The sequence below is a fragment of the Pseudophryne corroboree genome, chromosome 1 (assembly GCF_028390025.1).
Source record: "Pseudophryne corroboree isolate aPseCor3 chromosome 1, aPseCor3.hap2, whole genome shotgun sequence".
In the NCBI taxonomy this organism is placed as follows: Eukaryota; Metazoa; Chordata; class Amphibia; order Anura; family Myobatrachidae; genus Pseudophryne; species Pseudophryne corroboree.
Window position 1 is genome coordinate 1,183,561,048 of NC_086444.1, and position 23,167 is coordinate 1,183,584,214.

The 23,167-nt window shown below is 46.4% G+C and overlaps 1 protein-coding gene across 2 annotated transcripts in view; it reads right to left on the reverse strand.

Annotated features, from left to right (window-relative positions):
• Nucleotides 1-6,951: 6,951 nt before the first annotated feature.
• Nucleotides 6,952-23,167, reverse strand: part of NAGK (N-acetylglucosamine kinase) — a 60,790-nt gene continuing 44,574 nt past the window's right edge. For both annotated transcript variants that reach the window (XM_063925298.1, XM_063925299.1), the window contains exons 8-10: nucleotides 8,744-8,841; nucleotides 8,417-8,495; nucleotides 6,952-7,988 (exon numbers count right to left, since the gene is read on the reverse strand). In XM_063925298.1, the coding sequence (XP_063781368.1) occupies nucleotides 7,798-7,988; nucleotides 8,417-8,495; nucleotides 8,744-8,841 (368 nt within the window). In that variant the 3' untranslated portion in view covers nucleotides 6,952-7,797. The remainder of the gene's footprint in view (nucleotides 7,989-8,416; nucleotides 8,496-8,743; nucleotides 8,842-23,167) is intronic.

Consider the following 23,167-nt stretch of genomic DNA (forward strand, 5'->3'; position numbering starts at 1 on the left):
ACGCCTTTTGGCAAAAGCACAAAGAAGACTGCATTCAACAGACACCGAACAAGACTTCAACCGACAAATGTTCATTAACCTGACATAGAATACCACTGCATTTACCGTAATTATGTATTTTCTTCACCTCTACAACCTTCAGGTAATTACACACATAGTCGATAGAGAATACCAGCACAGATATCAGCAATCACATATCCCCCCATTCATGTATCATCAACTAAAATGTGCTCCCCATTTTGTTACAACCACAGCCGAAAAGAGCTCGGTAAAGTTTGACAGCCCATCCACAGACCCGTACCACGGGATAAGAAGGAATTCAAATGTATACTTCGCAATACCTCGAAGCTTGATTTAAAACACGTACGGCACGATGATACATGACCCCCAAACACGGATTCATACACACATGCTTCTGCTATCTCACTAGGTCATACCCTTTTCCTACCTTCTCCTCTCCTCCCCTACCCAACCATGGAAATGTATTTACACTTGACATATATTTTTCTCTTTTTGAAATGTTTTAGGAAGTGGCAGTTATTGTTGACTGCCAAAGGGTGGACTGTCAAAGTCAGAAAAATATCACGATGCACACTGCCATATTTGCACCTCATATGTGTCCCTGCTGCGCGTGCGTGCGCTCTCCCGTGAGTGCGCATACTCGCTGTTGCGGGCACCCGCGGGCGCACGGTATGCGCATTTACGGTAGAGATTGTATGCGTCTAGCGGGCGACTCGTTCGTTACATATTTTCACCATATAATGTATTTTGTAGATTATGGTCCCTTTGATAGAATCTGAAAGTTTAGTTAATGTAGCATGTTCATGGACAGAGAAATCCCTCTTTGTTTGATACGAAGGGTCAGACAGGAGTAATACAGTGGTGTTTAGTATCCATCGGAAGAGTATTTAATTAGCAATATTCCGGTGTTGGTTTGATACAGATTAATCGATCGTGCGAATAGTTATGGACATAAGAAGTTTATGTCCATTTACTATTATTTGCACTTACTTATCCATGCGGCGGAAAACCTAGTTTCCCACCCACCTGAGCAGTTGGAAGTAGACACAGCCCACCTGTATGAATCAACCTATGACCTTTTGTTATAATACGAAGGGGAATTCCTGTGTCCAATGAACAATGAGATTGTAGGGACCATTGAATTGTATTGTGTGTGGGGCATAAATAGACAAGCCGATCACATCCAGCTCACTCTTCAACGGTTCTCATTGCTGATAATCGGGAGCTGGATGTCCAGAGGCGCATGCGATCGTTCCCCTTTGTGCGTAAGTTTTCTCCGCAATCATATTATCTTTCTTGTTATTGTGAGCCATATCTCTCTCTCTCTCTTCTCTTTCTCTCTCGTTTCTCTTATATAGTTATTGTACTGATATTGTATTTCACGTGTAGTTATCTGGTTAGGTAGTCTATGTTATATTGGTAGTGTATGACTTGTATTGTATTATTCTTTTGAACATTCATTCATTTCCTTAAAAGGCGTTAGACCCTTAGACCGGTATTGTGTGTTCATTATATTGCAGTGGGTAATAGGAGCGTCTCTATCGCTCAAACAGCTTTAGCGTAAACCCGCTTACAAAGTGTTGCATTCTCATCTTATCACTACACCAAGGGTTACTGCATAATACACTGTTTTATGGTATAGTTATAAAGGTTTAACATTGTGAGCGTCTGCGCCGCTGGTGATCTCCTCGTGGTCCCGAGCGTCCGCTACGCTGTAGCGAATCATTACGTTAGTTGGCAGCCAATAGCGTGCCTGCCTGTGATCCCTTGGCCGTGAGCGAACGTGGCGCTTGAGCGTCTCGACTACGGCTAAGCGATTGTTACGCAACGTGCGTACCCTTACGGTATTCCATACGTTAATAGCGTACAGTGTTCTTAGGCCTCTTAAAGGGTTTTAAGTAAGATAATTATTTAGCTTTATCATTATACACCTCCTAGTCAGCTCATACCTCCTGCTCCTATTCAGGAGCCTTCCTGGGGGGCTTTCGCTAAACTATTAGGTGGACCAACTTACACCCACCATGGGCCTCCCTATGTTGCGACCACCCAATATAGTATCAATAGTGAATCCACCTTGGGTGGATACCCTGTCTACTCAATTTCAACAGCGAACGCAAACTGACTAAACAAAAGGCACTAACAGGGCATGAATATGCCACTGGTTCCTCTAGATAAGGCCGTTACGCGAGGAAGAAGTAGCTTATCAGATTCTGATGCATCATCTGAGGAAGAGGGTGAGAATACAGTTCTCTCTGTCACAGACTCCTGTGCAGCAGAAGAGGAAGCTCCCATTTTAGTAGATGTGCCTGTCCTAGCTGAGGCTATTAACCGGATTCTTCAACTTTCCCACCCCTGATGCTAAGAAAACTGATGTGTTTAAAAAGCAAAAGATAATTAATTTCCACATTCTGATCATTTAATAGAAATTAGACAGGTACCCTGGAACATCCCTAGTAAAAAGTTCCCTTTGTCTAAGCGTGCGTTTGCTCGCTATCCTTTCCCAGCAGCAGTGTGTGTAAAGTGGGAAACTCCACCTCAAGTAGATTCTCTTGTCACATATCTGATGGTGACATCCACTTTGCCTGTAACAATCATCTCCTCGCTGAAGGAACCAATGGATAGACAAATAGAAAATTGTCTGAAATCTATTTATTCCTTCACAGGGGCTATTCATGGGCCTACAGGGGCAGCTTCATGGGCAGCAAAGGCTATTGAAGCATGGTTACAGGCACTTGAAGAGTAACTGCCTTCAGATATGTCTCATGAATGCAGAATGTACCAGACACGTGAAGACAGCAACTTCTTACATTGGGGAAGTATAATCAGAGGCTGGAGTTATAGCAGCAAAGGGGTCTGCATCCTCTGTGCTTCCACGCCGTATTATTTGGCTACGTTCTTGGAAAGTGGATTTAGATTCCAAGAAAACATTGGTATTCTACCTTTTACGGGTGATAGTCTCTTCGGCGAAGAGCTGAATAAGATTGTAGTATCATTGGCGGCTGCCAAAACAACCTTTTTGCCCCTGCCTCCTACTCAGTGGGTCAAAAGTTCCACTCTTTGTACCCAAGTATCCCTTCTACCTCGGGTCCTTCAGAAGTTCAACAAGAAGGAGGAAATCTCATTCTGGTAGCCCCAGCGTGGGCCAGACAACATTGGTTCTCCGATCCCCAGAGCCTCTCAGTAGGGCAACCCCTTTAACTTCCTCAACGACAGGACCTTCTATCTCAGGGCCCATGTCTCCATCCAGATCTAGCCTGTCAGTCTTTGATCATGTGGCTCTTGAATTATCAATCCTAAAGACAAAAGGATTTTCAAATGCTGTAATTCAAACTATGCTTAAGGCACGTAAACCTGCCTCAGCACGTATATATTATAGAATGTGGCTTCCTTACTTTATGTGGTGCGCTACTAAGCGTTATGATGGAAATATCTTTAAACTCTCAAGAATACTTGCCTTTCTTCAGCGAGGTTTGGATTTAAGCTTACGACTTGCCTCTTTCAAAGTGCACATTTCTGCATGGTCTGTTTGGTTCCAGTGCAGAATTGCCATACTTGCTGATGTACGTACATTCCTTCAGTGTGTTATCCGCATAGTACCTCCTCATGTCCCTCCAGTAGCTCCATGGGATCTGTCTGTTGTGCTGGATGCTCATCAAGCATCCCCCTTTGAACCTTTGGAGTCAGACGATCTCATATGCTGTTTTTTGCTTCCTATTGCATTGTCCAGGAGGGTATTGGACTTAGGAGCCCTCTCCTGTTGGCCCCTCTTCCTGATTTTTCATCAAGACAGGAAGTTTCTCCAAACTAGGCCTGGTTACCTCCCTATAGTGGTGTTCTAAATTCCACTTTAATGAAGAAATTGTGGGTCCAGCCTTTGTCTCACAGGACTTATCAACAAAATAACATTCTTTGGATGTGGTTTGTGCTGTACGTGTCTATTTGGATTTTACAAGCTTGGTTGGCCTGCTAATAAGCAGACGCTGGCCAGATGGATTAGAATGGTCATTGCACATACTTATATTCAAGCGGACTTTCCTGTACCAGCTTCAGTTTCTGCCCATTCTACTCCGTCTGTAAGACCTTCTTGGGTGGCACGCCGTGGTGCGTCCACTGAACAATTGTGCAACGCGGCTATGTGGTCTTTTGTCCACACATTTCTTAGGTTTTATGCCTTTGACAGATTTGCCTCCTAGGATGCTTCTTTTGAACACCGGATTCTTTTATCCTCTCAGGCGCATTCCCTTCCTTGAAATACTGCTTTAAGACATCCCTGATGTTCCCTGTGGAACCCCTATGAACCCTGAAGGAAACGAGTTATAGTAGACTTACCTTTTGATAACTTTCTTTTTTCAAAGTTTATAGGGTCCACAGGGTGCCCACCCTGATGCACCTGGCTTCTCTGGATTTTTATTGCTTTGGCCTCTGGTTCCTTTCTCCTGTCTGTGAGAATGTGTTCTGATGTGCCAAACTTCGGTACATAGCTTTGACCTCACAGACTCACCAAGTGACATTGAGAATACACTAGAATTATCTGTTAATTCGAACAAAGTAATCCAAGGTATGATTTCAAAAACTGTAAGATTACAAATATGAACAGGAAATACAGTAAATAACTCTCAGAAATAATCAGGACATATCAGAAACCTAAGTGATTCTGATGTGTGGGTACTTCACAATTGAGCATATAGGATGCACCCCCAGTGTGTGGCTGAGACTACAAGAAAATGCGCACACACATTGAGGGACAAGTGCAATTATACCCTCACAGCTGCTCTCCTCCCTCCCACCTTTTGTGTTTTTTTTTTTAACTACCTCACTGCTGGACACTAGACATGTAAGGGATCATCCACTCCCTCCACATAGCCCTCTTGTAATAGATAGGGGAGTTAGCCCAGATTGGCACAACATTCTACTACTCCCTGGAGGTGAAACTCTCATAACCTTCTTGTATCTTCCTGACTGGTCTGGCATGAATGTTTCCAATTCTCCAGTTATATTGCTGCGGTTTGGATAAGAGATCTTTACCTAATTTCCTGACTCCAGGAGGCATCAATTTTTTTCTCTTACGGTATTGCAAGCATAGATGTCTGTGCTTGCGATACTGGCTATGTGCGATTTTGGAACTGTCAGTTTTCACTATATTTTTATTCTAGTCAAAATTGATTTGCCTGCACAGTCTATATAGGCTTGCGATACTGACCTCGTGGGACAGCGCATTGGCATCGCATGGTGACTTTCACCTTGCAATCTGCACAAACTTTCCTTGCGATTTTGACTATATTGTCAAAATAGTAAGAAAATCTCTCACCGTATGTACACACCTTAAGGTCTGTGTATAGATATGGTCACATATACGACACATACTAGTAGCAATGTTCTTAGGTAATATAAAACCATTTTTTACATACTTTTACATAAGATACAATTCTGATACTGCTGTCTGTGTGTAAATGTCACATCCCCGTCACACTGTGTTGTGTGTTAGAACAGGATAAAAAGAGGGCCTGTGAGCCCTGAGTGTATCCTCTGACCATCCAGAGAGGACTGTACTTCTGTTTAATCTTGTATGTTCTGATTTCTTCCAAACACCTTCAGTGAGACACTAGTCCAGGGGTTCCAAAGCACGGTTCTTAAGGTTTTAAGGATAGCCATACTTGAGCACAGGTGATGCCTGCATCTGCTTGTATCCTATGACTACCAGAGGAGCAACAAACGCTACTCCATTCTCCGGCTGTACTGGATTAAGCTGAGTGTCTCCAGGCTGAAACCCTCAAAGAGCTGCTCAGCGCATGCTGGTCCATAGTGAGTGACCAGTGGGAATTATCCAACACTACCCAGGAGGTATTTCAGCAGCGTGTCCACACATGCTCAGATGTAGGCAGTTACAGGTGTCGGCAAGAGCCCTGTGTGGAACAAGCAGTTGGAGGAGTCAGTAACAGGCAGAGGGAATCCTTAGGAGTAGTGAACTAAGCCTACTCACATTACGCAGGGATGAGTAACCTCTCTCTATCAGTGTCAGAAATCTGTGATTGCCTGGCGGAGCATGCTCATCCGGTCACAATGCCCTAGCAGAATTATGGAGGAAGTGTGAGGCTGAGAGATGAAGAATGGAATTATATATTGGGGGTATGCTCTGGGCTCCACATGCCACGTACCAGAATCTTGACATTCCACGTGGAGCGCATCTCCCACCCCTCAGACTTGGCGTCTTTAGGAGATGCACTGGGTCAGTCTGAAATGTGGAAGGTAACAGAATGTAGTTTGAAGTGTAGAGGTTGTCCCAATCCTAAAACTACATGAATGTAGGTGAGGTATCCCGAAAACATTTATGGGGCAAAAAAAAAAAAAGTCAGTTGAGATTCGATTATCGACATCATGTCATGTCAACATTCTGCATATATACCTTATCGTGTTGTATTGGCAATCATGTCTAAATGGATACAGCTGGTTTGAAATGGGATTTAACACCAAGAAATTGGGAATTTGATTTGCACTTGTGGCCCGGAGCATCTATTTCCAGTGATGGCTGTTCCATTTGCTCACACAAGACACGTGCCCTTTAGCCCCATTCTTCTCACTAGATTGTAATAGTACATTAACCCACCACACACAGATCAAAAGTACCAACGCATTTCACCGGCATGGCCACCAGTGCTTAACGTAACTGTAGTGGGTACTCAGCCTTACAGAAAGGGCCAGGTGTGATATTGATCTGTTCTTAGGAGGGAGGTCTTTAGCTGCGGAAGACTTACACGGCTGCCTTCACAACCCAACACTCATGATCATCTGGGGAGTAGTGGGGACATGTATAATGAACCAGTGTTGAGGCTTGTCAATAACACCATAGGGGTTCACTGTTCAGATGATAGTTTCCTTTTCTTATAACGCTGCCACATTATGTAGCGATGTACAGAGGATCTTGCACAAGTATTTTGCATATACGCCGCATTTTATTAGTCTTAAGACCAAACTTAATGATTACAAAATCATTTCATCAGTAGAACCCCATACGTAGAAAACCGCGGAACATGACTTATTACAATAACAAAGATAGGAATGAATTCTAGGCCACACAATGCCTGTAAACAATTGTTTTCCTGTAGCGAAGGTATGTCAATATTTAACAATATAAAAGATTTTTTTTTTTTTTTTTAAATACAGTACTGTGTAATAAAGGAGTCACTTATAGCCTGACATTGGTGCCTTCATCCCAAGAGGCGCGGACAAGGCAGTAATCGGTATGATGAGAGCAAACTGATTGGCTGGCGAGGAGTAACTAAAAATTAGAGTTATGCGGGTTGAGATCTAATCGGTTCTCAAACCAGAATCTTATTGGTTCTCGGGTGTCATGTGTTTTGGATAGCCAATTAAAAGAAAAAAAAAAACACGATAAATCCGAACTCGCGTTAATTTTGGTGTTAAGAACTGAGGGGGAATTTTTTATTTTTTTTTAAATCGAACTCGTACATCTCTACTAAAAATGTATCTGAGTGACTCCATTTTGTTATAGTAACCTTTCTACATGATCCTTTCCATAACAAGCAGTTACCTACTAACTAATGTACAAATAAGAGTGTTTATCAAGCTTTGGCAGCCATTGCAGTTAGCAGCCTGCGATTGGTAAATGCCGTACGGCAAGGAGTGACGGAGGACAGCACCCTGACTTGGTGTTACTGCATGGATCATATATGCAGCTCTGATTTCGTGGGATATGTTGGTGCCTGGGAATCCATGCACCCAGTGTTGTATTCTGTACACAACACCACGACGCAGAGCCTATGTAAACGAGTGAGTGTAGAAGACATTGACGTTGTCCTGGTAGCTGAGAGCCAGCTCATGACCTATATGCTTGGCCCCGAGGCTGGCTCCACCCACAGCGGACGACCGCTTGAGCTTCAGAAGACTGAACCGGGATAGACTGGGGCCACGCGGGCTGTTCCGAGCCTTGCTCAAGGCCTCAATAAATCCTGGAAACAGAAGAACGATGGGGGTTAGAGAGAGCAAGGTCTAACCAGATACTGTATAGCTTTCTCCTCCTCATCTGTAGTTCCCCACAAGACGGTCATTGTCTCGGCCCACACAGACTCTTAACAACCCACCTTTATGCTATAAGTGCCTTTTATTCTTATCCAGTCATCTGTCACCAATAAGCCATGCCCACTTGTGTAACATGACCCATTTAGAAAATCTTATAATGCATAAAGTCATGCGATACAAGACATGACTCATTACGAGAACCAACTCACAGAGGAACTGGTCCAGCTGTCCCCTCTTTATAATGGTGGATGAATATGGGACGGGGGTCACTTGCCTTATGAGTTAGTGGTGGTTACGGTCACTAAATTTTGGCAACCATGCAGAGCTGGCTCCAACACCTACCAGAGCGGAACCTTACCATCTTTTAGAAGATCCCAGCTGTTCCACACAGACCCCTCAGCCAGCACCGGAAGACCCAGCTCCCCCTGGAAAAGGACCTAAAAGAGGAAGTAAGGACACATTGGGAGAAGGTGGTGGACACAAACCTACAGTCTCTTTAGCACCCCACCACTTTTGGCATAACTATCTATTGGCTGCTAAAGATCAAACACTAACGGAACAAAATTTTCTCCACAATCCTCCCCCAATGATCACAATGCTTAGAAGTGTTTGACTGGGTTAGACTACTGACTGAAACGGACATAACACTGGGAAATGTTACAGCTTGCACCAGACGTTCCCTCACCTCATCCACTTTCGGCAGCACAGCCACAACATGACGGGCGAGAATGTCACCAGCGCTGCGAAATACTGAGCGGCAGAGTTCATCCCCCTGGTTAGCACCTGAAAGTACAATGGCGGTGAATACAGTTCCATGTCTATAATACGGGTACACCAAACCTGACACTACTGCCACCATTTTTTTAAATCCGCTTTTACCATACATATAAATCCAGGTTGCGCTGGTGGGACCGGACTACCTATCCCGCTGCTGTCAGGTTTGCCACCAAATGGAACTCTAACATCACGGTCACGTGACATTCTCCTCATACATACAACATATTGTTACACTCTCTATGTAGTCCATATTAGTGCATAGGGAACAAGTCACAGAGGAGGGAGCAGCTTTGACCACTTAATGTCTACTTCAAAATAGGCCCAGAGAGCCAGGAAAGCGCCACGGATATCCGTATCATTATTATTTTCTCTAACATCCTAGTGGATACTGAGGTTCTGTACTTTAGTGCCATGGGGTATAGATCGGGTCCACTGGAGCCTGGCACTTTAAAACCTTTAGTGTGTGTATGTGTGTGCTGGCTCCTCCCCTCTATGCCCCTCCTACCAGACTCAGTTTAGAAAAATGTGCCCAAGGAGACGGGTGCAGTTCTCTGGCGCTCCAGATAGTTTCCTTTATTTTAGTTATTTTTTTTTTTTTTTTTTTTTTCAGGTAGCCTTGGTTTGCTGCCAGGCTACCTGCTTTGTGGAACTTAGAGGGGAAACCGAACCAACCTCCTGAGGGTGAATGGTTCGTAATCCCAGCTGACAGGACACTGAGCTCCACGCCAGCAGCTGGCCGCCACACTCTAACAGATGTCGAAGTTCCAGGTGTGGTGAGTGTTACATCGGGGTCCCGGTTAGCGGGTCCCCAGTGCAGTTTTGGCAGCAAGTCGCACAGTGGTCACGGACTGCAGTGCCCGCCGCGGACAAACTGGCTCAGGGAAGATGCCCGCAGTGCTCACTGTCACTAAAGGCTTTGTGTGTACTGTTATACATATTCTGATGTTTTAATAACATGGCCAGTATAATCTGTGAATCAGGGACCATGCGCCATTACAGGGGGCGGGGCTTCCCGTAGCGGGAACAGAGGTGGGAAGGCGCCATTTCCTGCTGCTGCGGATCATCCAGGCTGCATGAACGCTGCTCCTCCAGAGACCCACGCTGCTACAAGACTCTGTACTGGTCCCAGGGGGTCATAGGGGGGGAGCACACCAGCGGTGACGCTGCTGCACTCCTGTCAAGTCATACACATTGTTTTACACATTGTACTGCTGTGTTCTGTGTGCTGGTGTCCACTCCTCAGTGTCACTCCAGGGGCTCTCTAGGGTCTGTGTGGAGGTGTTGGTCAGTGGGCTGCGCTGTATTACAGCTCTGTAAGATGTCTGTTGACTTGGTAATGTGTGCTGCTTGTAACTCTACCCCGTCTTCAGCGGGGTCGCTCAAGTGTGAACAATGCTCCTTATCTCCACAGGGACACAGTTCACAGGCACCTGACTGGTTGGACAAATTTAAATGCATGATTCAGAATGTCAACTCAGAATAAGCTGCAGCTAAAAAGGAGAGACAGGTGTTGAAACAGTCTATTGATTCTATGGCAAAAGCAGCAGATACCAGAAAGGCTTCTCAGCCCCCTCTGGTGGTTTCATACAAACGCTCACTACCACAGGTGCTCCAGTCTGATTCTGATCAGCCTGATGTGGATGATGAGGAGATTGATGAGGATGGCTCTCTGTCCCCTGGGGTGGAGGCCCTCATTTTTGCCGTTAGAGAGGTTTTTCACATCCCAGATCAGGAGTCGGAACCAGATGAGGAGTTGTACTTTAATGTTAGACCAAAGTCCTCAGCCACTTTTCCTGTGTCAAGAGAGTTAAACTCCCTGGCCAGGGAAGCATGGATGAACACTGATAAGAAATGTAAAATTCCTGAGATTTTTAACTACTTTTCCCCTCCCCGCTGAGGATAGGAAGGTCTGGGAAAAACCCTGGTTGATGGACATGTCTGTGTCCAGACTGTCTAAGAAATTGGTACTGCCGTTATATCCCAGAAAGAACCAGCTAACCGTAAAATTGAGACCACTCTCAAGGCAATTTATAGATGTAGCAGAGCGCCCCACAATAGGTTGTGGGTGGATTTCCAGGGCGATGGTAAAGTGGTCTGATTCTGTTATTGATGGTTTAGATTCTCTGCCCGGGAAGAGGTAATTACTCTGCTACAGCACATACAGGATGCTGCTGATTTTATGAGTGAGGCTATAAAAGAATAGTGTAAGATAAATGGCCACCCTACTGCTATGGCTGTTTCGGCACGCAGGGCTTTATGGTTACATCAATGGTCAACGGACACTGATTCCAAAAAAATGTGTAGAAAATCTTCTCTTTACAGGTGATGCCTTGTTTGGGGACGAATTAAATAAATGGATCTCCCAGGCAACAGCGGGTAAGTCTACCTATCTGCCGTCGGCTGCGCCACCTGCTAGACATTCTTACACAGGGCCCTCTTTACAGTCCTTTCGTGTGGCGAGGTTCAGAGGCAGGGGCCGGGGCGTCTCCACCACTCCGAGAGGATCTCGTGGTAAGTCCCGTGAACTGGCAGCTGCCGCCTCCCTGGACCAGACCTCTGGATCCCCTGCCGCTAAGCCTTCCGCGTGATGGTTGGCCCCAGCAGCAAGGCGATTTTCAGGTGGGTGCTCTCCTTCAACACTTCGCCCACCTATGGGCGAAGTCCTACCGGGATCCTTCAGTGAGGGACCTCATTTCCCAAGGTTACCGGCTGGAGTTTCAAACACTTCCTCCTCACAGATTTTTCAAATCAGGCTTACCAGCTTTGCCCGCAGCATAAGTTACCTTGCAAGAGGCCATTCAAAAGCTTTTGCGGACAGGGGTGGTGGTTCCTGTACCTCCTCCCTTACACAACAGGGGTTTTCACTCTCTTTTTGTCGTTATAAAACCGGACGGTTCGGTGCGACCCATCTTAAACCTGAAGTCTCTAAACCCGTATCTATGGATGTTCAAATTCAAGATGGAATCCCTGCGGGCAGTGGTCTCTGGTAAGGAAAAGGGGGAATTCCTGGTATTCCTAGATGTCAAGGATGCATACCTACACATCCCCATGTGGCCCCCTCATCAGGCTTACCTCAGGTTTGCAATCTTGCACGACCTTTTCCAGTTTCAGGCCTTGCCCCTTGGCCTATCCACAGCTCCGAGGGTCTTCACCAAAGTCATGGCAGAGATGATGCTGCAACTGCGCATGATGGGAGTCAACATAGTCCCCCTACTTGGACGATCTCTTGATAAAGGCTATGTCCATCGATCGGACGATTCACCTGCTTACGGATCATGGGTGGATCCTAAACTTCCAGAAATCTCACCTAGAACCGACCCAACGCCTTTAGGGGGTCATCCCGAGTTGTTCGCTAGCAGATTTCGGTCGCAGCGATCAGGCAAAAAATCGGCACTTCTGCGCATGTGGCGCAATGCGCACGCGCGACGTACTATTACAACAATCGATGTAGTTTCACACAAGGTCTAGCGAAGCTTTTCAGTCGCACTGCTGGCCGCAGAGTGATTGACAGGAAGAGGGCGTTTCTGGGTGTCAACTGACCGTTTTCAGGGAGTGTGCGGAAAAACGCAGGCGTGCCAGATAAAAATGCAGGCGTTGCTGGCCGAACGCAGGGCGTGTTCGTGACGTCAAAACAGGAACTAAATAGTCTGCAGTGATCGCAAGCTAGGAGTAGGTCTGGAGCTACTCTGAAAGACGGAAGTACCAAGGAGAAAGGGCGGAAGCTCATAGACGGCAAGAAGGGCGGAAGTAAGATTCAGACGGAGGGCGGAAGTATCAATCCGTCTCCGTGGCAACAAATGCCGGAGGGAGCCTTTAAAAGCAAAGGACATGGTGCATTCAGCTATCCTGATGAAGCCTGCGCAGTCAGGCGAAACTAGTCGATCTGAGAGCACCTCTACACGTCTGCCGGCAGACTCAGATTGCTCTGGCTCCCTTGCACAAACGGACTTACAAGTAAGTGATTTTGAGAGGAAGAATTAACCTGCTAAAGTCAAAATTCTGACTCTGTGGCTAAAGAAGATTTGGAAGACCTATGGACCCTCCTTTCTGAACTTTCTATATTTGCACAAAGACACTTAAGATCAAACGTTAAATACTTTAGATCTCATAAGGGACTTATCCAATTGGTATAAAACAAGGTGCTGCCCTTGAAGGTGAATAATTTGCCAAGGCACGTCACCAAGAATATATGTTCAATGTTGTATTGTTTTTATGTGTAGTATACCGGTATTAGGACTCACATTTTTTTCTATCTATGAATATATTTTAATTAATACAATTTATACATTACATATCTATACAATAAATGAATTTCTGTACATATATGATAAAAACTTTTAAAATAATAAAATAATCTTAATTTAAAATCAAGAGTGCATAATTATTATTTGAGACTTTAGCGCTTGGGAGGTTATTTTTGTGTACTGTATTGCTGTTGGGAAACGTGGATTCCCCCCTCTTTTCTTACCCCCATAGCAGCTTGGATATCAAATCGCGAAAAGCGCAGTCCTTTCATTTGTTTTGTTGTCTGGAGCTACTCTGAAACTGCACAAAATTATTTTGTAGCCGCTCTGCGATCCTTTCGTTCGCACTTCTGCTAAGCTAAAATACACTCACAGAGGGCGGCAGCTTAGCATTTGCACGGCTGCTAAAAGCAGCTAGCGAGCGAACAACTCGGCATGACCACCTTAGTTCCTGGGAATGATTCTGAATACAGTGTCTCAAAAGGAGTTTCTTCCGATAGACAAGGACTTGGATATCCACACCATGGTCCGCTCAGCGCTCCGTCCTCGCAAGGTATCCATACATCCCTGCATATGCTTGCTGGGCAGGATGGTTGCTGCTTACGAGGCAATCCTATATGGCAGATTTCATGCCCGGCCATTTCAGCTGGTTCTGCTGGACAAATGGTCAGGGTCTCACCTGCACATGCATCAGGAAGTAACCTGATTTCTGAAAGCCCGGATCTCTCTATTATGGTGGCTGCAAGTTCCTCACCTGGTCGAAGGCAGGAATTTCAATATCCACTCATGGATTCTACTCACTACGGATGCCAGCCTCCGGGGTTGGGGGGCTGTGACCCAAGGGGCCAAGTTCCAGGGTAGATGGTCAGTTCAGGCATCGGCTCTGCCGATAAACATCCTGAAACTCAGGGCAATTTACAATGCTCTGCTGCAGGCTTCCCATCTCCTGAGGGATCGGCCGATCCAGGTTCAATTGGACAACGCCACAGCGGTGGCGTACATAAACCGACAAGGTGGAACAAAAAGCAGAGCGGAGATGCGAGAAGTGTCAAAGATCCTCCTCTGGGCGGAGGCCAACGCAAGGACCATCTCAGTCATATTCATTCCAGGTGTGGACAACTGGGAAATGGACTTCATCAGCAGACACAACCTCCATCCGGGGGAATGGGGCCTACATCCCCAGATGTTTCAACAGCTAATTCACCGGTAGGGCTGTCCGCAGATAGATTTGATTGCTTCTCGTCTCAACAAGAAGCTAGGCCATTACTGTTCCAGAACGAGGGATCCGCAGGCTGTAGCAGTGGATGCACTGACGACACCATTGGGATACCAGTTTGTGTACCCATTTCCTCCTCTACTGGTAATACCAAGGGTTCTAAAAAGACTAAGGAGGGAAAGCGTTCAAGCACTTCTAATTGCCCCGGATTGGCCTCGACAGGCGTGGTACTCGGACCTCCTACCCATGATTCTGGAGGATCCCTGGCCTCTACCGCTCCAAAAGGATCTTCTTCAACAAGGTCCGTTTGTCTATCCAGACCTACGGTGGCTACGTTTGACGGCTTGGAAGTTGAGAGGGAGATTCTAGCAAGTAAAGGTCTTCCCTCCCGGGTGGTTTCCACCATTGTCCAAGTCAGGAAGATGGCAACGTCAAAACATCATCGTATCTGGAAGAAGTAGGTTTCCTGGTGTGAAAGTAGAAAGGTGTCTCCAGTGTAATTTAGAATTGGTAGTTTTCTACTTTTCCTGCAAGCGGTATTGGATATGGGCCTACGCTTAGGCGCCATCAAAGTCCAGATTTCAGCGCTCTCTATTTTCTTCCGGAAACTTGCCATGTTGCCAGAAGTTCAAACTTTCCTAAAAGGAGTACTTCATAAGCAACCGCCCTTTGTACCTCCCACAGCTCTGTGGGATCTCAATGTGGTTTTGTCCTTTCTTCAATCGGAATGGTTTGAACCCCTGCATAGGGTGGAGTTAAAATTTCTCACCTGGAAAACGGTGACGTTATTGGCATTGGCGTCTACAAGACGTGTCTCTGAATTGGGGGCCTTATCCTGTAAGAGCACTTATTTGAATTTTCATGAAGACAGGGCGGAACTCAGGACCCATCCTCAGTTTCTGCCAAAAGTAGTTTCAGCTTTTCATGTCAATCAGCCCATTGTGGTCCCGGTGTTGCCCGACGCTTCCATTGGGCCAGAGTCCTCGGATGTAGTGAGGGCTCTGAAGGTTTATGTCAAGAGGACGGCTCGTCAACGAAGGTCTGATTCGCTATTTGTCCTTTATGATGCCACAAAGATTGGTCGTCCAGCTTCTAAGCAATCAATTGCTTGTTGGCTCAGGTTGATCATTCAACAGGCCTATACTTCAGCGGTTCTGCATTTGCCGACGTCTATTCGGGCCCACTCGATGAGGTCTGAGGGCTCTTCTTGGGCGGTTGCCCGGGGTGTCTCAGCCTTACAGTTGTTCCAAGCTGCTACTTAGTCTGGTTCGAACACCTTTGTGAAATTCTATCGGTTCGACACCTTGGCCAAGGATGACCTTCAGTTTGGTCAGGCGGTTTTACAGGAGTCTCAGCACTCTCCCACTCGTTTCGGAGCTTTGGGGCTTCCCCATGTAACTAGAGTACAGAACCTCAGTATCCACTAGAACGCTAGAGAAAATAGGAATTTGATACCTACCGGTAATTCCTTTTCTCGTAGTCCGTAGTTGATACTGGACGCCCGCCTCAGTGCTTCGATTCCTGCTTACTTGCGTAAGTATTTGGTTTGTCCGCTGTTGCAGTCCCATTATGTTGTTGGGATAGCTGTGCTATCCTGCTTGGGTTGGTGTTGCTATCCTCTGTTCTGGTTAGCGCCCTCCTTTTGGTTATGGTTGTGTGTTGGCTTGTTGCCTCACCGCTGTTGTCTTTATTCCTTCTCTCGTGGTATGGCCGTCTCCTCGGGCACAGTTTCCTAGACTGAATCTGGTAGGAGGGGCATAGAGGGGAGGAACCAGCACACACATACACACCACTAAAGGTTTTAAAGTGCTCCAGTGGACCCGATCTATACCACATGGTACTAAAGTACAGAACCCCAGTATCCACTACGGACTACGTGAAAATAAGATTTTAAACCTACCGGTAAATCTTTTTCTCCTAGTCCGTAGAGGATGCTGGGGACTGCGTAAGGACCATGGGGTATAGACGGGCTCCGCAGGAGACATGGGCACCTAAAAGAACATTCTAGTATGGTGTGCACTGGCTCCTCCCTCTATGCCCCTCCTCCAGACCTCAGTTAGAGAACTGTGCCTAGAGGAGATGGACAATACGAGGAAAGGATTTTGTTAATCTAAGGGGCAAGATTCATACCAGCCCACACCAATCATACCATATAACCTGGAATACACCTAACCAGTTAACAGTATGAACAAACAACAGTATCGGTCCAAGACCGATTCTAACTGTAACATAACCCTTATGTAAGCAATAACTATATACAAGTCTTGCAGATTTTCCGCACTGGGACGGGCGCCCAGCATCCTCTACGGACTAGGAGAAAAAGATTTACCGGTAGGTTTAAAATCTTATTTTCTCTTACGTCCTAGAGGATGCTGGGGACTCCGTAAGGACCATGGGGTTTATACCAAAGCTCCCAATCGGGTGGGAGAGTGCGGATGACTCTGCAGTACCGACTGAGCAAATGCTAGGTCCTCATCAGCCAGGGTATCAAACTTGTAGAATGTAGCAAAAGTGTTTGACCCCGACCAAGTTGCTGCTCGGCAAAGCTGTAATGCCGAGACGCCCCGGGCAGCCGCCCAAGAAGAGCCCACCTTCCTAGTGGAATGGGCCTTTACTGAATGCGGTAACGGCAATCCAGCCGTAACATAAGCCTGCTAAATCGTGTTACAGATCCAGCGAGCAATAGTCTGCTTCGAAGCAGGCGCGCCAATCTTGTTGGCAGCATACAGGACAAACAATGCATCTGTTTTCCCAATTCTAGCCGTCCTGGCTACATACATTTTTAAGGCCCTGACTACATCCAGGGACATGGAATCCTCCAAGTCACTCGTAGCCACAGGCACCACTATAGTTTGGTTCATATGAAATTAAGACACCACCTTGGGTAAAAATTGAGGACGAGTCCTCAATTCCGCTCTATCCACATGAAAAATCAAGTAAGGGCTCTTGTAAGACAAGGCCGCCAATTCTGACACACGCCTCGCAGATGCCAAGGCTAACAACATGACCACCTTCCAGGTGAGAAATTTTAACTCCACCGTTTTAAGGGGTTCAAACCAGTGTGATTTAAGGAACTGCAACACCACGTTCAGGTCCCATGGTGCCACTGGGGGCACAAAAGGAGGCTGGATGTGCAGTACTCCTTTTACAAAAGTCTGGACTTCTGGAAGAAAAGCCAATTCCTTCTGAAAGAATATTGACAAAGCCGAAATCTGTACTTTAACAGAGCCTAACTTTAGGCCCATATCCACTCCTGTCTGTAGGAAGTGGAGAAAACGACCCAGGTGGAAATCTTCCGTAGGAGCATTCTTGGTTTCACACCAAGAGACATATATCCGCCAGATACGGTGATAATGTTTTGACGTCACCTCCTTCCTAGCCTTTATTAGAGTAGGTATGACCTCCTCTGGAATACCCTTCTCCGCTAGGATCCGGCGTTCAACCACCATGCCGTCAAACGTAACCGCGGTAAGTCTTGGAACAGACAGGGCCCCTGCTGTAACAGGTCCTCTCTTAGAGGAAGAGGCCAAGGATCTTCTGTGAGCATCTCCTGAAGATCTGAGTACCAGGCCCGTCGAGGCCAGTCTGGAACAATGAGTATTGTCTGTACTCTTTTTCGTCTTATGATCCTCAACACTTTGTGATGAGAGGAAGCGGAGGAAACACATAGACCGACTGGAACACCCATGGCGTTACCTGAGCGTCTACTGCTATTGCCTGAGGGTCCCGGGACCTGGCACAATACCTCCAAAGCTTCTTGTTGAGGCGTGACGCCATCATGTCTTTTTGAGGAACTCCCCAGAGACCCATTATCTCTGCAAAGACTTCTTGATGAAGTCCCCACTCTCCTGGATGGAGATCGTGTCTGCTGAGGAAGTCTGCTTCCCAGTTGTCCACTCCCGGAATGAAGATAGCTGACAGAGCGCTTACGTGATTTTCCGCCCAGCGAAGAATCCTAGTGGCTTCCGCCATCGCGACTCTGCTTCTTGTCCCGCCTTGGCAGTTCACATGAGCTACTGCTGTGACATTGTCTGATTGAATCAGAACCGGTAGGTTGCGAAGAAGATTCTCCGCTTGTCGAAGGCCGTTGTATATGGCCCTTAGCTCCAACACGTTGATGTGTAGACAGGACTCCTGGCAGGGCCGGCGCTACCCGCTCAGCAGAGTCTGCAAAGCAGGGAGGCGCAGTGCTGGAGAGGCGCTCTCCCTGCTCTGCTACTCTGCTGTGTGCGCTGTTGCTGCCGCTGCACCCGTTAGCAGTATGACAGCGCAGCGGCGCCGGCTTGGGGCTCTGCTCTTCAGTCAGTTGACACTTCTCCCGTCATTTCCTCCCTCACAGGAACGTATCCCCCCCCCCCACACACACACACATGTCCTGCGTGCACACACACACTTACACCCGGCAACTCCATCCGCACAGGCTGTCTCTCCTCTCTGTCACTGCTTTATGTTCCTGCTCCTGAGACGTGATGTGCGGTAAAGAACATACTCTCTGCATTCCGATCTCTATGCCCTCCCCCCCTACATGCTGCAGGGAAAAGGGGGGGGGGGGGGCTGTCAGTGTTCAGGGCAGCCCTACATCCTCAATAGTGAGTTTAACTATTTGCAATCCTTGATGTTTCCTACAGTAATTGCTATTGAATCATACTTACCGACATTCTGGCGAATGCTCCTGTTGCAAGTGTATCCTTCCGATTATTATTTTTTACCAGAGTGCTATAAGTATATATATATAGTTAAGCTCTAAACACACATCACATACACCTTGAAGAAGGGGCTTTGGGCCCCGAAACGTCGGTTTTGTATTGTATCTTGTGATGCTTTAATACACAAGTTTTGTTTGACTAAACCCTGGAGTGCCGCCGATTTCTTTCTACATATCAACATTGTCACGGAGGGCACCCAGGCCCATTACACATCGTATCCAGTGAGTGCCGGGCTATCCCATAGTATATGTATCTGAGGCTTCATCGCTTCTCCCGAGCCAAGGCACCGCATATAATTTATTGAACTTCTCCAGGTGGATTCTCGCTTTTAACATTGGACACTAATTCACTCAGCACTTTATTTGGGCACAGTGCACTTTACCAGGATGGAAGCACCCAGCACTTTGCATAAGAGCATCGACCAGAGTGGCCATAGGGGGGTGATTGCCAACAAAGGAGACACCTACAGCTTTACGGAAGAGGATGCTAATCGGCTACGATTCAAAGAGTGCTTACCTCCCACAGAATCAATATTGGATTCAAAGGACATTTACCAACAACTTTTAAAGCTAATGAAAAAAGAAACCGATTTCTTACTGCACGGCATATCATTGTCAGATTACCACAGAGATCACATGATTCCCAGGGGTTTCAGAGTTAAAAACATCCCCACATTGGGCCGACATAACCCGGATTTCTGTGCAAGATGGATCGGCATCTTAAACAAGTGCAGTATGGACCTCATACTCTTAGTCATAGAAGAGGTGGGCCGGGAGCTGAAACACACCAGAGACAAGATCACAGAGTTTGAGCGGGTACATTTACCCATTCTCCAACAGGATCAAACTCAGGACTGGATCCCCAAACTGCAAAACCAGTGTGACAGTTACAAGCGAGAATTGATCCGCTTTAAACACAACAAATTGGATCTAGTCAAAACCGACTATGAAGAGAACAAAGTTTACAAATGGATCATGGGGGTAGAGAGATCTGCCCCGGGCCAGAGACAGCCTAGGTTTAACCCTGGCTGGAGGAGGAGGAGAGAAGGTCAATCACTTAGAAAAACCTCCACCACTAGCGACAGTGAATTCGCGGCGGGGGACTCAGAAGATCCCTCACAGACCACCGACATCCCTTTAGAAAAAGCACAAGGGGCCATGAAATCAAGCCTCCCAAAAGATCTTCCACCCGCAGGGGTGGCCAGAACAAAAGGCACCAGAAATCTAGTTGCCAAGAAGAAACTTTAGTTTTCAATCTGTCCACCAGGACCTTCAGTGACACTGAGATGATGGTCCTGAACAAAGGACTTTCCTTCGTGCCAGTGAACCAGCACGACAACTTCAGATGGAACCTAGAATCCCACCGTTTTTCTAGGAAATTACGCCTGCAAGAATTCTATCAAGATAAACCACCGGATCCTACACCGAATATATTCTCTGAATTCCTCAGCAATAGATCTCGTTCTACTTTTGACCCCCCCCTCAACAAACGCCTCCATCAAAACCTTCACACAGCTTTTGGACACCTCAGTTGATAAATACTCTAAAGCATCCGACAAAATCCACTTCAACATGTCACGGGCAGAAAAAGCAGCCCTTAAAGACCTCAGTGGATACACAGATGTGGTATTCAGACCAGCGGACAAAGGAGGGGGGATCGTAATTCAGAACCTACCTGATTATATCAGAGAAATTGACAGACAACTGGCAGACCGAAACACTTACTCCACACTAACAATGGATCCCACTGCCCAATACAAACAGGAATTGGATGATATCTTGGACAAAGCTAAAGAGGATCAAGAGATTTCCAACAAACTTCACAAAGCTCTCTTACAGCAATTTCCGGTTGTTCCAATTCTATTTACCACACCGAAGATTCACAAAAGTCTGGATGAACCCCCCGGGCGCCCCATCATCTCTGCAAGAAATTCTCTATATCAGCCAGTATCCCAGTTTCTGGACTTCATCTTACAACCCCTTGTTAAAAAGCAACCTACTTTCATCAAGGATACAACAGAATTCCTCAACGCACTAAAGAGCCTCCATCACATCCCTCCGGATACCTTATTATGTGTAATGGATGTGTGTAATCTATACACAAGCATCCCTCATGCTGAGGGACTAGAGGCAATGAAGAGGTTCCTGATACAGGAAGATGTCCAATGTATTGGGTATGGGTTGTTCCTACAACTACTGGAACTGACGTTGCGGAGAAACTATTTCCTATTCAACGGGAAATTCTACGAACAACGGTCGGGTTGCGCCATGGGGAGCTCAGTAGCCCCGTCTTATGCTAATATTTTCATGTTCCAGGAAGAGAAGAAGTTCTTCTTCCAAGACGATAACATATCGAAGCATATTCTACTATACACCAGATTCATAGATGACATCTTCATGTTATGGACAGGCGGTGAAGAGAGGTTCACACAACTGATGAGACACATTAACTCCATCAATTCACCCATCAAGTTTACCTTTAAATCTAGCACTACAGAGGCAGATTATTTGGATGTCCATGTTACGTGTTCCAATCAAGTCGTGTCTACATCAGTTTACACAAAACCAACAGACAAGAATAATCTCTTGAGGGCCAACAGTCACCACCCGAGACCTTTAATCAATGGTCTACCTAAATCACAAATGTTGAGATTAGCTAGGATTAACAGCGACAGAACGACGTTGGCAACCCAACTCGACTCCTTAATCCATAGATTTGTCCAAAGAGGATATGACAGGTCCCTATTAAAACAACAGAAGGAGGAAATTTTATCAATGGACATCAAGCATATACCATCCGCCGAGCCTGTTGAACCAACCCATCAAGTAATTCCATGGAAAACCACATATACTACCTCCAGCCCAGTGGTCCAGAGAGCAGTGAGAGCCCTCTGGCCCATAGTGCGAACAGATGGAAATCTAAAATGCTTCAGATCCAAGAGACCCATGGCTTGCTTTCTGAGGGGAAAGAATATCAAGGACAGTATAGTCCACGCAGATATAACAGGATTCAGTGACGTCTCCCCTTCCAACTTTCTAACTAAGAAACCTGGATGCTACAGGTGCCTAGGGTGTACCACGTGTACACATATGCTGACAGGATCCTCCTTCAAATTTCCCCTGTCTGAGAAAGTGGGACAAATCAGGCAAATCTTAACTTGCACTTCCAAATACATAGTCTATCTTATAATATGCCCATGTGGCAAAGGCTACGTGGGGAAGACCATCAGGACTGCAGGAGAACGCATGGCTCTACATAGATCTGCCATTAGCCAAGCACTGTCGGGAAAGAAGATCGACCAGCCCATAGCCAGGCACTTTGCTGAGAAGAGACACCCACTGAACTCACTCAAGCATATCCTTATAGATCAAGTACCAGATACCATCCGAGGAGGAGACAGAGGGGGCAAACTCCTCATGTTAGAAGCAAGATGGATTTTCAAACTTACCATAAGCCCCATGGGCTTAAATGAGAACATCGCATGGAATTCCCTGCACTAAAGTGGCACTAAACACACTATGGATGTACCATGATGGACCTTGAATTACTTTCCACTATAATCCAATGCAGTGGGACCATACGTAAATGTTTATTCCACTTGTCACAGTTATGGGAGTCACATTTTAGATTAAAAGACACCCTATATACAAGGTGATGTTATAATAGGGTCCCTTCTAACTGACATCTGGGGAGTGGGAACACCACCCGGTCTCGCGGCCATCAGCACCTTCCCCCCTTCTCCCATTGGACCACCATGATACCTGATAATAGGGGTTTTTCTTATCTATCTATCTATATATATATATTCCGCATACACCATAACCCTATTGTATATTTCCATCTCTACGTCTACGCTCCAGGGAACTTTTCCTAAACTGTACTGTTATACAGGCATGTCATGCATGGGTGCTCCACTTTTTAAATTTTCCTTCACTTATTTGTGTCTTGACAGCCCCGGCCAGCGCGATCCTATGCGCCGGCTGCTACCATAGCAACCCGACGCATGGACGCGTGACGTCATCCGCAGCGGACCCCGGAAGTCCAGGGAGCGCGGCGGGGACAGAGTGGCCGGAGGCGTCCGTTCTCACGTTCGGTTGGCGGGTAATTCACGACTTATAAGGTAAGCTCTAAACACACATCACATACACCTTGAAGAAGGGGCTTTG